General features: G+C 32.1%; 1 protein-coding gene across 1 annotated transcript in view; it reads right to left on the reverse strand.

Moving 5' to 3' along the window:
* The window catches only part of trpc3 (transient receptor potential cation channel, subfamily C, member 3), a 56141-nt gene that overhangs the window by 15899 nt on the left and 24142 nt on the right, over window positions 1-16100 (reverse strand). Inside the window, exons 5-6 of the mRNA XM_016473953.1 lie at window positions 6107-6271; window positions 2631-2847 (exon numbers count right to left, since the gene is read on the reverse strand). Coding sequence (XP_016329439.1) covers window positions 2631-2847; window positions 6107-6271 — 382 coding nt within the window. The remainder of the gene's footprint in view (window positions 1-2630; window positions 2848-6106; window positions 6272-16100) is intronic.

Raw genomic sequence — 16100 nt, forward strand, 5'->3', positions numbered from 1 at the left:
AATGTGTGCAAATGTGCATTTTGTCCATCATTAAAACGGCGGCATTACGTTTTCATCACCAGGTGTTTGTTGCAGCTATATGGGCGCAGCACTCAGTTTCAAATACATAAATTATGAGCCTTTATAGACATAGTGTTTCTTGCGTAAAGAAAACGCTGTACTTATTCAAACAACAAGATCTTTATTTACCCTTGCAGACCTAGTTCAGCTGCTGTGGAACTTCAGTTCATTCAGTCAAGATAGAGGGGGTGGAGTTATGAGGTTTACTGACAGTTTGAGCGGATCCAACAAGATTTAGTCACGAGCTCTTTTTAATACCTTTCATTAGCTAAATATTTGTAAAGCAGACAGACAGATGTAAAGGGTGCCCAATATTATTGATTTATTGAAGGAAAAAAAAAAAACACCATCACCAAAAAAAGGGCACTTCGGAGTGTAAGGGCAAAAAGGGCATGTGCTCTGCACAGGTTGAGCCCTACCTGTGCACGTGCCTGCTGAACACATACTTTGAACAAACAATCCTAACACACTATGAACATATTCTGAACACACTATATCTTAAATTAAAAAGTGTAATTATCCATAAGCTTAGGGTAAACTAAATGCATAAATTAAAGAAATTCAATTATCCATAAGCTTAGAGCACACTCAAGGCTTGTAGTGTGTGCTTGGTTTAAAAAAAAAAGTCACACTACTAATGGACTTCACGCATGGTCACTTCTGCAGTTAGAGCAGGTTTGATCGGTTAACACAAGCACAATAAGGATGGCTTTTACACTCATAACATGTCAAAGGTGTCATCATTGACTGAAAGACTGTCACTCCGTCACTATTCAGGTGGAAGCCAAGCAACACTTTTGGATTTTTGCACCATGCAAGCAAACACTCGGCAAAAGTCACATGGTGCCATGAATTATTCAGAGACACTGCAGCAACAGCACATTATTATATTTGGTGACACTGACTCAATGTTAAACTCAATTTCAAACCTAGAAGATGAAAACAGTCCAAAAAAAACTCTTAATCACCCTTAAAATTAAAAATAACAGATGCAAACAAACATCACATGGCAAGCAACACGTATCAGTTTCCCTTGTCTAATGCGTTACCCAAGCATCTTGTCCTGGATGAAATGGCGAAACATTTTCTTACATCAAATGTAACGAGGCGCACTCAGCGTGGGTGAACTCTCTGAACCACAAACGAAATAGGAAAATGTTCTAAACCCAATCGAATCTGCGGTTCGCCCTCTCAATGATGCATTGCCTGTGAAAAGCCTTGCATTACTAGATCCTTTCACAATGCGACAGTGATGAATGAACAATCCTCGTTTTAAATGACTCTAAAATAATATGCTGAACAGTGTTTGTTTGCTTGTTTTGAGTTTCTTAAAGTGAGTGTGTAACCTTGAAACGTCCTCAAAGATAAGCTCAGGTATCAGGTAGCCTAGTTCAGGTAACGGTTTCAAAAAAAGAACTAACTAACTAACTAACTAACTAACAAACACTGATAATAAGATAATTTCTTGAGCAGCATTTTAGCATATTAGAATGATTTCTGAAGGATCATGTAACACTGAAGGCTAGCGTAATGATGCTGAAAATTCAGCTTTGCATCACAGGAATAAATTACATTTTAAAATGTATTAAAATAGAAAACAGTTACCTTAAATTGTAATAATATTGCACAATTTATTACTGTATTTTTGATCAATTAAATGGAGCCTTGGTGAGCATAAGAGACTTATTTCAAAAAAATTTGACCAACCCCAAACGTGTAACAACCCCAAAATTTAGTTGTATCAGGTACAAAAACAATAAGGATGCCAGTAACAGTGACGGAATATACGCTAAATAAATATACCTGCAAAACCTAAAAATATAAACATTTAATTACAAAAAAAGATGTAAAAAGCCATGCATGGGCAAAAATGACTCTTGAAAACTGTAGAAATGTTACAAACGTCACTACTTTCAGAATGTTGCGGTTACACTTTATTTTAAGGTGTCCTTGTTAAAGTGTAATTATACATTTAAGTACTGAGTAATATTAATTAACTACATGTACTTACTACATGGTTAGGGTTTGGCTTAGGGTTACTTCCATGTAATTATGCATAATAATTAATAGTAATTATAATAGTAAGTACATGTAACGTGTAACAAGGACACCTTAAATTTTTTTTTACCAAAGTTACTACCCAGCACTGATCTGGGAGGAAATGAGTGTTTAAGAAAACACATTATTTTCAGTCACGTCAGAGAACATTGGCTCTAAACCACTCAAACTCTCACTCTCTATCAGTCTCATCGGGTCAAAACCATTGAAAGGTTAATTGATCAACCTGCTTAAGTCCTGAAGTGAGGAACTCTATTTCTGACAGTGTAGGAAAGAAATATCTTAGTCTCTTGAATAAATGGCCCGTACTACTAAAACTGACAATTTTATATGTGAAAGAACAACCACACATGAGATCTCTACAATCTCTCAATTGCTTCTCCTAGACAGTAATGAGATTACATTCTCATAGAATATCTTGCAAATCTCTAAATGTTAGTTGTACAAAGGGATCATGTAGAGCTGAAATCATATAAATGAATGAATATTGATTACAAATGTTGGTGCATTACCTGCTACCCAGACCATGATCAGTATTTCTGTCCAGGAGAATTGTGTGGTCTTGACTCTGAAGATCTGGAGCGGGTGGTCAGTGACGGTGACGTTGGGAAGGGTGGTGATGCCTTCAAACCGATCGGATGCATTGAACACCAGCAGACACAGGAAGATGATAAAGGAGGCCGCATGAGCAACAAACTTCATAAAAGGACTGCGTAGTATTTTACCAAGCTGAGAAAACATGGAAAAGATCAACAAATATGTTGAATAACAAACACAAACTCATTATACTGGAAAAACAATTTATTTGTGTAAAATTGACACAATTTTCACTCAGCAATCACTAGTAAATGTCACAAATAATTACAAAGACATGGCACGTAAAACACTGAATTAAATATGAATTTTGAAATAGAAAGACTGTAAAACTCCAAAAATCTTTGTTTTATCTACAACTTTAAAAAATATTTTTTATAGTGTAGCATTGCATGCATCTTAAAAATGGCAGATACTTTAGACAGCAGCGTTATTTTACTATCACTGAGGTACTATTTTAGTTTGTATTAATATTTTAGATCAGTTTTTATTTTTATATTTTGTTTTCATTTTAATTTTAGTTAAAGGGTTAGTTCACCCCAAAATGAAAATTCTGTCATTAATTACTCACCCTCATGTCGTTTAAAACCCGTAAGACCTTCGTTCATCTTCAGAACACAAATTAAGATATTTTTGATGAAATGTGAGAGCTCTCAGACCCTGCATAGACAGCAACGCAACTGTACCCAGGTCCAGAAACGTAGTAAGGACATCGGTAAAACAGTCCATGTGACATCTGTGGCTCAACTTCAGTTTTGCGAAGCTACGAGAATACTCAGCGTTGTTTAAGCTTAGGGGAAAGCGTGCGTATGCATTGTGATACTCTCTAAAATGGCGGAAGACGTAACTCGGGGGAGAAGAAATGTTAAATAAATTATATTATTTTTGTTTTCTTTGCGCTTTTCTTTTCTTTTATTCTTTTACCGATGTCCTTGCTACGTTTCTGGACCTGGGAACATTACAGTTGCATTGCTGGTCAGACAGCTCTCACATTTCATCAAAAATATCTTCATTTGTGTTCCGAAGATGAACGAAGGTCTTACGGGTTTGGAACAACATGAGGGTGAGTAATTAATGACAGAATTTTCATTTTGGGGTGAACTATCCCTTTAAAGTTTTAGTCAATTTGTTGTGCGCTTTCATCATTTTTAGTAGCTTTTTGTTTTATATACTGCATGTCTCTATAATTTTTATTCATTCTTATTTCAGTTTTATTTAGTGCATCAAGTTAAACTAAATTAATATGAAAATGTTTCCTTGGCAACTATAGCTGAAATAATTTTTTTATTTTGTATTTTATTTTATTTCTGTTAACGTTTATTTTATTTCAGTTTACATTAATGTTTTTAATTGTTTTGTGAAAAATTAAATGGACAGGAGATGAGAAAAATAAAGAGAGACTATGATAGCAGCATTCAAAAGTAGCTGTGTATTAGGGCTTTCAAAATTACTGAAAAACTAAATTCGAATATTCTACTTAAATATGATCAAAATTCGAATTATATTCAAATTTAAAAGGCATCATTTCAGTTAGGGGGAACAAGCTTTTGGCTTTTCTCCTAAAGCCACAAGAGGGCGCATCGAGCAAAATATTATGCACGTTTCTTCAAAGCGTAATAAAATAACAAGACTATCTTTGAAAAAAAGTGCATAATGTTTAAAATAATGTTTATAAACCATATATAATTAATAAAGTTGCTTAAACAATTAACGTTTTTGCATTCGAATGTGGATTTTATTTTTAAATCGATGAATATTCGAAATTTGATTTTTTTTTTACAGCCCTACTGTGTATTCTGACACAATAAGACTTTTTGTAATTTATACATTACAAATGTGTCACCTTACTGCCAGGGTTATTATAGTTAACTAAAACTAAAACCAAGGAAATATTTATATTTTTCATTTAGTTTAACCTCATGTATTAAAATAACTATTTAAATTTTTTTTTTATTTCAAGTAACATTTTATGTTACTATTTTATTTTATGTTTACCATTTTATTTTATATTTTATGTTTTTATTTATAATTTTAGTTTTAGTTAACAATAATAACCATCATAGCAACAAAAGTGACTTCACAAAGTTGACATGATCTGCAGAGAAAATACTAATACTAAATAGATAAATAAATACTAAATAGACTATACTAATAAATAACAAGTGTGTCTAAAATGGTACTGCAGGACCCAAGCATGTTTTTGACAGGTTTTTAATGTGTCTTACTTTACTGCATGGGGCAAACCAATATCCCACAGCTAGCAGAGGGAGTCCTAGCGCCACCACCAAAACCACCAGACACTTCACTGCAATGGTTTGCTCCCGAAGACCAGACAGATTCTCATACCAGATCGTCAGCAACTGTTGCTGACAGTTCGGATGAGCCACAAACTGCAGAAACAGAGACAGATTCATGATATAACTGTAGGCATTTGGTAGCACCTTACTTGAATCCTTTATGTATATTGCATATTCATTTATAATGTACGTGGTAAAGCATTATATCTTTTCATGTATAATTATAACTAAAGCTAAAATGCATTTTAATATTTGTAGATTCCTTGTTACATTGGACATTGGCTGTTTGTGTTTTAAAGCATTATACTTTCTAAAGGTGTAGCAATTAATGGATAAATATTATAATGTACTGTGTATCTGTGTTTACAATTATTCATGAGCTCATACTATGCATTGTAAGGTGCATTACAGGGCCTAAGTAATACATTAAAAATACATTTATAATTAATTATGTATAAAGGCTTCAAATAAAGCTCTACTGTATTCATAATAATTCTATTCAGCAAGGCCCCATTAAATTGATCAAGCGACAGTAAATGGTTTATAAACCATATATAATTAATAAAGTTGCTTAAACAATTAACGTTTTTGCATTCGAATGTGGATTTTATTTTTAAATCGATGAATATTCGAAATTTGATTTTTTTTTTACAGCCCTACTGTGTATTCTGACACAATAAGACTTTTTGTAATTTATACATTACAAATGTGTCACCTTACTGCCAGGGTTATTATAGTTAACTAAAACTAAAACCAAGGAAATATTTATATTTTTCATTTAGTTTAACCTCATGTATTAAAATAACTATTTAAATTTTTTTTTTATTTCAAGTAACATTTTATGTTACTATTTTATTTTATGTTTACCATTTTATTTTATATTTTATGTTTTTATTTATAATTTTAGTTTTAGTTAACAATAATAACCATCATAGCAACAAAAGTGACTTCACAAAGTTGACATGATCTGCAGAGAAAATACTAATACTAAATAGATAAATAAATACTAAATAGACTATACTAATAAATAACAAGTGTGTCTAAAATGGTACTGCAGGACCTAAGCATGTTTTTGACAGGTTTTTAATGTGTCTTACTTTACTGCATGGGGCAAACCAATATCCCACAGCTAGCAGAGGGAGTCCTAGCGCCACCACCAAAACCACCAGACACTTCACTGCAATGGTTTGCTCCCGAAGACCAGACAGATTCTCATACCAGATCGTCAGCAACTGTTGCTGACAGTTCGGATGAGCCACAAACTGCAGAAACAGAGACAGATTCATGATATAACTGTAGGCATTTGGTAGCACCTTACTTGAATCCTTTATGTATATTGCATATTCATTTATAATGTACGTGGTAAAGCATTATATCTTTTCATGTATAATTATAACTAAAGCTAAAATGCATTTTAATATTTGTAGATTCCTTGTTACATTGGACATTGGCTGTTTGTGTTTTAAAGCATTATACTTTCTAAAGGTGTAGCAATTAATGGATAAATATTATAATGTACTGTGTATCTGTGTTTACAATTATTCATGAGCTCATACTATGCATTGTAAGGTGCATTACAGGGCCTAAGTAATACATTAAAAATACATTTATAATTAATTATGTATAAAGGCTTCAAATAAAGCTCTACTGTATTCATAATAATTCTATTCAGCAAGGCCCCATTAAATTGATCAAGCGACAGTAAATGCATAATGATAAATATACAGTAATGCTACAAAAAACATATCCATTTTAAATCAGTGCTTTTCTTATGAATTTTCTATTCATAAAAGTATCCTGAAAAAATAAAATAGTTTCCACGAAACACAACTGTTTTCAACATTGATAATCATAAAAAATGAGCAGCAAATCGTAGGATCATGTGACACTGAAGCCTGGAGTAATGATGCAAAAAATTCGCATCACAGAAATAAATTACATTTTAACATATATTCAAATGGAAATGGTTATTTTGAATTGTAAAAATTTTGATTAAATAAATGCAGCCTTGGTGAGCATAAGGGTTTTTTCCCTCTACACTCTCAGAAAAAAAAGGTACAAAAGTTTTCACTGTGGCAGTACTTTTTCAAAAGTAGGTACTAATACTGTATGTACCTATAAGGTACCAAAATGGACTCTATAAGTACAAATGTGTACATTTGAATTGATGCAAACTAGTTAAAAATCGCTGTTTAACACTACAAATAATGTCTGGTATGACCATAAACACTGGAATATGGCTTTGTTTAAAGATATAACTTTGCGTGCGAGGATGGCATCTTGCAAAGTTTGCACAAGACGTCTCCATAGCAACAAACCACGGAGACATCCCAGCGCACACGTAACTCATCTGTGCTGAATGGTGCAGAAACGAGTTCTGCTCATTATTATGTTATGTGGAATCACTGACCAATGAATTGGACAGGAAAGACAACAAAGAGAGGCAGTGAAAGCAGTTCAGTGGTCCAGTCCTGCTCTTAAACATTCAGCAGATCCTTTACCCTAGATGACCATTCAAAAGTAGCTGTGCATTTGGCCAAATAATAAAAAAAATGCATATAACTTCAAATCAAATGGTGTCAAATGGTCTTAGATTTAGCTTACTATAATAACCCTGTTGATGTAAGAAGATTAACTAAATCTAAGACCATTTGAGACCGTTTGAAATTATATGCATTTTTAAGAAAACATTTTTAATTTTAATCACTGTCCTAAACACTTTAGTTGTTTTTTTGCAATAATAATAATAATAAATGTATTATTTTATTTCAACTAGCTAACTGCCAAGAAAACATTTCTTATTAATTTTTCTAATTACTTTACCTTGATGTACTAAAACCTATAAGTAAAAAAAATATTTTTTTAAAAGGAACAACCTTACAAAGACAAAAACACAGCAAAATTACAAAAACTTTGATTAAAATTTAAATGAAAATAGAAAATATTAAAATAAAAAAAATATTCAGAATATTCATAAAAACTATACTAGTATTATAATTTATTACTGTAAATGTTTTGGAGGCTCTTAAAATAATTATCTTCAACTTTCTTTCACGTAACAAGTCACATTATATCAGTAAATTACATCTTGCTGAAGCAATAAGTTTTTTTTATTTAGTAAAAACACTTGATAATTTTGCTCGTTCAGGTTTGCTGACATGGAAATATCTTTGAAGAGAGAATGTGTGGTTGAAGGCAGTAAAATGGCTCAGTTTTTTTTTTTTCAATTTTACCTGTAAGAGTGTTAATGAGACGTTTTGCTACCAAAGTTCACGAAAACCCTCTCCATTCCACGCCATTGTCAGAGAATCCAACACGTGTTTTGTGGGCCACGTACACACACACACACACACACACACACATGTTGTGTTTCCATGTTTTATGGGGACATTCCATAGGCGTAATGGTTTTTATACTGTACAAACTGTATGTGCTATTGCCCTACACCACCCCTGCCCATAAACCTACTCCGCACAGGAAACTTTGTGCATTTTTACTTTCTCAAAAAACCGAATTCTGTATGATGTATAAGCTTGTTTCCTCATGGGGACCTCAAAAATGTCCCCACAAGGTCAAAATTTACTAGTATTACTATCCTTGTGGGGACATTTGGTCCCCATAACGTGATAAATACCAGGTACACACACACACACACACACACACACACACACACACACCACCTCCTGTGTGCCTGTCGTTCTCTATTAAGGTAGTAGGTTAATTAATTTGAGTCCTGAGAGAATAACAGGTGTTAATTTCACGCCTGTCCTATAAACCCCTTCCTGCCATAAATTACGAGGCTCAGAATAAATGACTTGAAAATACATCCACATAATTATATGAAAGAATGTGAACTCAGGACGAGAGAACAGCTATGAATAACAGACCACAATTAGATTACTGAGAAAATGAAATATCTTAGAACAGGGACATCCAGTTTTAGTGCTTTTTGTTTTATTTAACCCATATTTAGCATATTTAATATACTATATTCATGTATTATCTGCACACTTACAAAACTGTAACACTACAATGTACATACAGTATAATATTCACATACAATTACATATAATATTCAAATATATTAGATGAATACAGATCATATAAGTTCATTATTAATATATTTAACATCATTATATATAATATATGAACATATTTAAAATATTATATTTACATTAAAAATAATGTTTAAAATATTACATCATATTTGAATATAGATAAACTGTATGTAATATAATTAAAAAATAAATAATAAATACATATATATGTGTGTATGTCTGCATTAGTATATATTATATTTGAATTATATTATAAAATATGTTCAAATAAAATAATACATATATGTCATATATTAAAATATTATGTATAATATTATATATGTTAAACTATTCATATATAACTATATTAGATGTATATAGATCATATAAAAAGTTTAATATTAATACATTAAATATTATATATAATATCTGACCATATTTAAAATATTTTATTTACATTATCAAATAATATAATAGAGATATAATAATACATAGATACTGTATGTAATATAATTAAAATATAAATAATAAATGTATATACATATATGCATTATTTTATAAAATATTATATATAATATAGATATATTAGATAGTATTATATGTAATGTTCTACCATTATATATATATATGAAAACACATCAATACACATTATATATTAAAATATTATACACAATATTATTTATGTTAATAAAAGTATATATTAATATAATAATAATATATAAAATATTCTAATATAATATGACTGCATCTTTTATATTATAATATAATATCAGAATGTTATATTAGGATATAAATAAGTTGAAGAATCCATAAACATGTCAGCTTATAAATTAACAATACAATAATTTGTTCTAGCAGGTATATTGTGGCCCATCCAAACAGACAGCATCACACTAAACGCTGGCACTCTAAATAGTTTAAATCCCCGGAGAAGCATCACAGACATTATTGTAATCCACTAAACTGTGCCTGCCGTCCCCACGATCATCATGAGCGCAGGATCTGTGGCCCGCGGCGGCCCTTTCACTCCTGTCATTAGCAAAGAGCTGTCCTAGAGCCACAGCGAGCACCATCTGATCCTCTGCGAGCGGCCGGCAGGGACAATCCGGCTCATTACAACACAACTATCAGCGTCAAACACATCTGTCAATCTCCTTCAGAGAATGCTGATGCTCGCTAAAGTCTGAATGTCTGAGTTTGGACTCCCTCTGCCCCGCCACAGCTACCACGACACATTCAAGAAGATTTATGAAAGCAAGAAGGAATAATAAATCTAATAGGTGAATGGATATTAAACCCAGAGCAGAGCTTAAAGGAGGGATGACTCATAACTAAACTGCAACCATCCAAAACAAGTAACCATACTACATGAATCAAATATAAAATCTAAATATTTCATATTTGTAAATAGTATTATAAAAATAAATAAATTAGACACTTTTAATTAACAGCTACCTTGCAACCAAACACGACACCACAGCAACCACCCAAACAACCCTAACAACCAACCAAAACACCCTAGCAACCATATTTAAACTGACAAATATTTTAAAATATTATTAAATATAATATTCAAATACAGATTTATTAGATGTAATATTCAAACATTATGTAAAAGATAAACAATTAAAATAAATAAATAAATAAGAGTGTTTTTCATATTTATTTTTATTAAAATAAAAATATAAAATATTTCTAATGAAATAATATATTTTAATTAATATATCTCTAAAAATATAGTTTCTGAAAATTCCGCCCCTATTTTCAGGCCTTGTTTGTTGAACAAATCTTGAACTGAATTGAGCAGAATAATGAAACTACTGTCTTCTGCTTTATAGTTGAAGCAATGGTCAAGCAACCACTAATCACTAAAACCACTAAAATTAAATACAAGCAATCTATATTAAAGGTAATATTCAAACATTACCTAAATAATAATTTATAATAAATAAGTACTGACATTTTTAAACATTTTATCAGCCCAGCTGGTATAACTGCTGCTGCTGTTTCCTGAATAATGGTTTCGATTTTGGTAGATGGTCTGAGATTATTCACTGTCTCCTGGTGTGCGTGAGATCCATTGGTTTTGTCGAGAGCAGCTGTTGGGGCTTGGTGTTTCTGCTGATAAGTAAATGGTGCTTGGAGGGAATCCAAATGGCAGTGAGAGACCCTTGAAAAGGTTCCTGAGGTGTTGTCTTGTCATCTCAGGTTATACTCACACAAAAATGGCACCTTCCTCAACAGCCTGGCGATGCTCCAATCTGATCAGGGTGCACAGGTTTATATCTGTCTGCTGGTAACGCCAACTAACTCACAACACAATCATGACTCATTGCACCAGAGAGGCCCATTACGTCCTTGAGGAACAGCTTCTGTACAAAAGTACATCACTTTTGTCTAGTACATCACTTCATTTCTGTCCTTATCTAGACAGAAATCTATTTTTCCACTGCACAATCTCAGAAACCAACTACTGTCTAAAATTATTCATGCGCATTTATTACAGTATTTTTTTTTAGAATGTCTTCAAAAAGGTTTCTAGAACATTGGCATGTCCAGTTTTCTTGTTGTAATTAGAACATTAAAGGTTACAAAAACGTTTCTTAAAACAATCTGCCAAAAAAAAAATATATCTCGTTATTTGAACATTGTGTAAATACACAAGAAACAACAACAAATTTCAAGTTGACAGTTTAACAGCTGAGCCCAAGCCTCCGTTACTAATTCGATAAAAGTCACTTAAGAACTAGTAATAAAGGAACATTGAGTTGCTCCATTGAAAACTTATTGTATTACTGTAAGAGTCGAGTATTATGAGAGAGAGATGGACTGAGCGAGTGTGATTACCTGCATCTGATACAGCATTCATTCTTCAGCTCAATCTCATAGTCACAATAAAACATTAGTTTGAATGTCCGCTGAGGAAATATCTTTGTCATACTATCCTTCCATCTGTTCAGGGTGATTTCTGATGACAGCGCAGCTCAGTGTTCATTTGTTGGCTGCATCTTACAAGATGTTGTTAAAAGTTACAATAACTTCCTTGTTTACAACAGAGTTTCTATTAGGGCGTTTTAGTGCCACATTAAAAAATACAAAAATCTAAGATTACGAGACTAAAGTCACAATATTTCGAGAATAAAATTGAAATTACGAGAATAAAGTCGAAATATTACGAGAATAAAGTTTAAATACTACGAGAATAAAGTCGAAATTATGAGAATAAAGTCGAAATGTTTTGAGAATAAAGAAAATATTTTGAAAATAAAGTCAAAATATTTTGAGAATAAAGTCAAAATTATGAGAATTAATTTGTAGCAATTACAAGACTCTCATAATTGAAAAAATATTTTGAGAGTATATTAGCCTGTTGCGCATGCAAATGGCCCGGATTTATGGAAGCATATAGGTAGCGAAATTCAATTTAAAATGCAATATGCAAAATGGCAATGCAATATTCAAAATGGCAACACAATATTCAAAATGGCATTGTATTTCTGTATTTAAATTTACATTTTCCATTACCCCATACGTGCAAAGTTTGGTGCAAAAGTAAAATGAAAATTAAATTATATAATTTACATTTGCCATTTCCAACAGTAGTCTTAATATGTAAATTGCATGCAAATTTGAACGCTTTATAAGTTGCGAAATGAAAATGAAAATGTATAACACAATTTAAAAAACAGCTAATTTCAAGACGCTGACGTCACGTGGGTCACCGCAGTGTAAGACGGTCAAAGCTCAAGACGTTCGGTTTGACATTCGATCGGTCGGTCGTTCGAACGTTTGATTTTAGCATGGAATACGCTTCATATATTTCTCTGTTCACGCTCCACTTCATCTGCCAGTGAATTCAACGATCTTATCAGATCTCCAGCCGCCATGTTTCAAACGATCCAAACGTAACACGCTTCCGCCAATCCCTGCCTTGAAGCAATGATTGACGGAGGGTGGGCGTGGTCAGCTCGGAATGCATTTTCAAATTGAATTTTGCTACAAATATCCCACGGCGTCATGATGAAAATGCAATCCTAAGTGTTCTAACTGTTAGTCTAAATGCATTTAGGACAAATAGCATTTAAATGATCATTATGCTACCATTTCTGCTTGAACATGTTACACATATCAAATCAATTTGTGTTATACATTTTCATTTTCATTTCGCAACTTATAAAGCGTTCAAATTTGCATGCAATTTACATATTAAGACTACTGTTGGAAATGGCAAATGTAAATTATATAATTTAATTTTCATTTTACTTTGCACCAAACTTTGCACGTATGGCTAATGGAAAATGTACATTTAAATACAGAAATACAATGCCATTTTGAATATTGCGTTGCCATTTTGAATATTGCATTGATTGAATTTCGCTACCTATATGCTTCCATACGGATTGGGAGCACTGGGAGATATTCCAAATTCTCAGCTTTCAAAATCTGTCAGTTTTATAGTGAAATACAAATAATATGTCTTACAATAATGTGTTTTTCAGGCTCTATAATGTGGTGTGATGTGACAGATCGCTGTATTTGCTTCAGTTTAAGCGGCATGTGTGTCAATCATCTTTCCGATTACAATGAGACATTAGTTTCATTAAATTAGGCTATACTGTTTTTTTTTTTCATGCCTTCGGATGTTCCTTCACTTTTATATCTTGTTATAAACTTGAAATAAAGAGGAAAAACACATTTATAATAAATCTGATAAATCTGACAGAATTTGAATGAGCTATGTTATATTAAAAGCAACAAAGCACAAAATTATTGCAATTACTGGTTGGCTGGCACGCTACAAATAATGAATGGAAGACGTTAAATATTATGTCCAATCATTATTTTACTGTATTATACCGTGAAAAAAACAGCTTGTGAATAGTCACTTAACGTTATATAGCCTACCTCAGAAAAGACAACATAACTTATGTTAACGAGTTGGAGCCCACTTCAACCTTTAGAACGTTTTATTGTTGTTTTTAATTAGATACTGTACGTGTGAGGAATGAAAGGTTGGACGCCACAGACGTTTTTTGCGGAGTAGGTGGTGGAATTTTCACTAAGAAAACAGTAAAATTTAATTAATTGATTTACATGAATACAGCATTCTGTCACGCCACATTAAAGATCTTGAAAAACACATTATTGTAAGACACATTGTTTGTATTTCGCTATAAAACTGATTTTGAAAGCCGAGGATTTGTTTTATATATAAAAGTACCAAAAGCACAAGGGGCTGGTGCACTACAAATAACGAATGCAATCGAAGACATGAAATATTATTTCCAAGCACACTGTCCCCACGAGTATGACACGTGGTATGGTTTCTGCTAATAATCCCACATATATTTGTAGTGTATTAAAATGGGTTAAATAAGAGAGCTCTGGCTCCCCCCAAAGGAATGTCGATTGGGTCAATTGGGTGTGTGAGCTGATGTTAAAATAAAAATTTGTTCCTGTTCAGTCTGTTAATAAATATCATGTTCTTGATATTAATCTGTTTCCGCGAGTCCTTAAAATGGACTCTTCCTCATCCCAGTAAAATGATGCAGCCACTCGGATGCAACAATATTCAAATAAATTCCGGTGGCCTGGCAATTTATCCCGGTGCTCTCAATCCAGGCCATGCATGCGCAATACAGGCTATACTCTCAAAATATTATAACTTTAATTTCTACGATTTAAATTCTCTAAACATTTCAACTTTATTCTCGTAATTTCGACTTTATTCTCGAAATATTTAGACTTTATTCTCATTATTTCGACTTTATTCTCGAAATATTTTGACTTTATTCTTGTAATTTCGATTTTATTCTCATAATTTCGACTTTATTCTTGAAACATTTTGACTCCTTGTAATGTCGACTTTATTCTCATAATTTCAACTTTATTCTCGAAATATTTCGACTTTATTCTCATTATTTCGCCTTTTTTCTCGAAATATTTAGACTTTATTCTCATTATTTCGCCTTTATTCTCGAAATATTTTGACTTTATTCTTGTAATATTTTGACTATTCTCATAATTTCGACTTCATTCTCAAAATATTTTGACTTTATTCTCGTTACTTCGACTTTATTCTCGAAATATTTCGACTTTATTCTTGTAATATTTCGACTTTATTCTCGAAACATTTCGACTTTATTCTTGTAATTTCTACTTTATTCTCGAAATATTTTGACTTTATTTTCATAATTTCGACTTTATTCTCGAAACATTTGGACTTTATTCTTGTAATTTCAACTTTATTCTCAAAATATTGCGACTTTATTCTCATTATTTCGACTTTATTCTCATAATATTTAAACTTTAATCTCAAAATATTATGACTTTAATCTCGTAATTTTTTTTTTTTTTCATTTTAATCGTGGAACTTAAACACCGTTGTACATTTCAGTCTCTTTCAATATAAAAGTCTTTACTGCTGACTCACTCATAAAAACAATCTCTTGTCGCCATCTAATGGCGAAACAATGTAACTAAAATCACCATCACGCACACACACACACACACCGTTTCCCAATACCAAATACTATTATTAAATTCTACTATTATTTATATAAAATAGTATTTATTGAATAATAATATTTAATATTATTAAAAGTATTAAAAGCCATCATAAAAGTTGCTAGGTAATTCAGTCAAAGGTACAAAGACAGTGCTCTGATATACAGCATTAAAGTTACATAAAATACAATGTGATGAGATTATGCCCTAAGCCAAACTATTTGCTCTGGAACAAATAATAGATTAATGAGACCAAAGACTGCCCGTTAGATTTACCCAAAACAAGCGAAAACGAATCTCATGTTTAACCACTATAGAGACTTCAGAGCCAGTGACAAATTGTAGAAGGACTCATTAAGGTAAGGCTGTTCTCAGCGGGTTTATGAGCTCTGAACGACCGCTGACATCCTGGAGCTGACATCTCCGAAAACGTCTAAGCAAATGTTCAAATGGATGTTATCTTTATTAACAAACTGCATATTTGAAATCTAAACAAGTACATTCTCGCCTAAAAAACTCTTAAAACTACATTCCATGACACAAAAAC

The sequence above is a fragment of the Sinocyclocheilus anshuiensis genome, unplaced genomic scaffold (genome assembly GCF_001515605.1).
Source record: "Sinocyclocheilus anshuiensis isolate Anshui unplaced genomic scaffold, SAMN03320099.WGS_v1.1 scaffold877, whole genome shotgun sequence".
Taxonomy (NCBI): Eukaryota; Metazoa; Chordata; class Actinopteri; order Cypriniformes; family Cyprinidae; genus Sinocyclocheilus; species Sinocyclocheilus anshuiensis.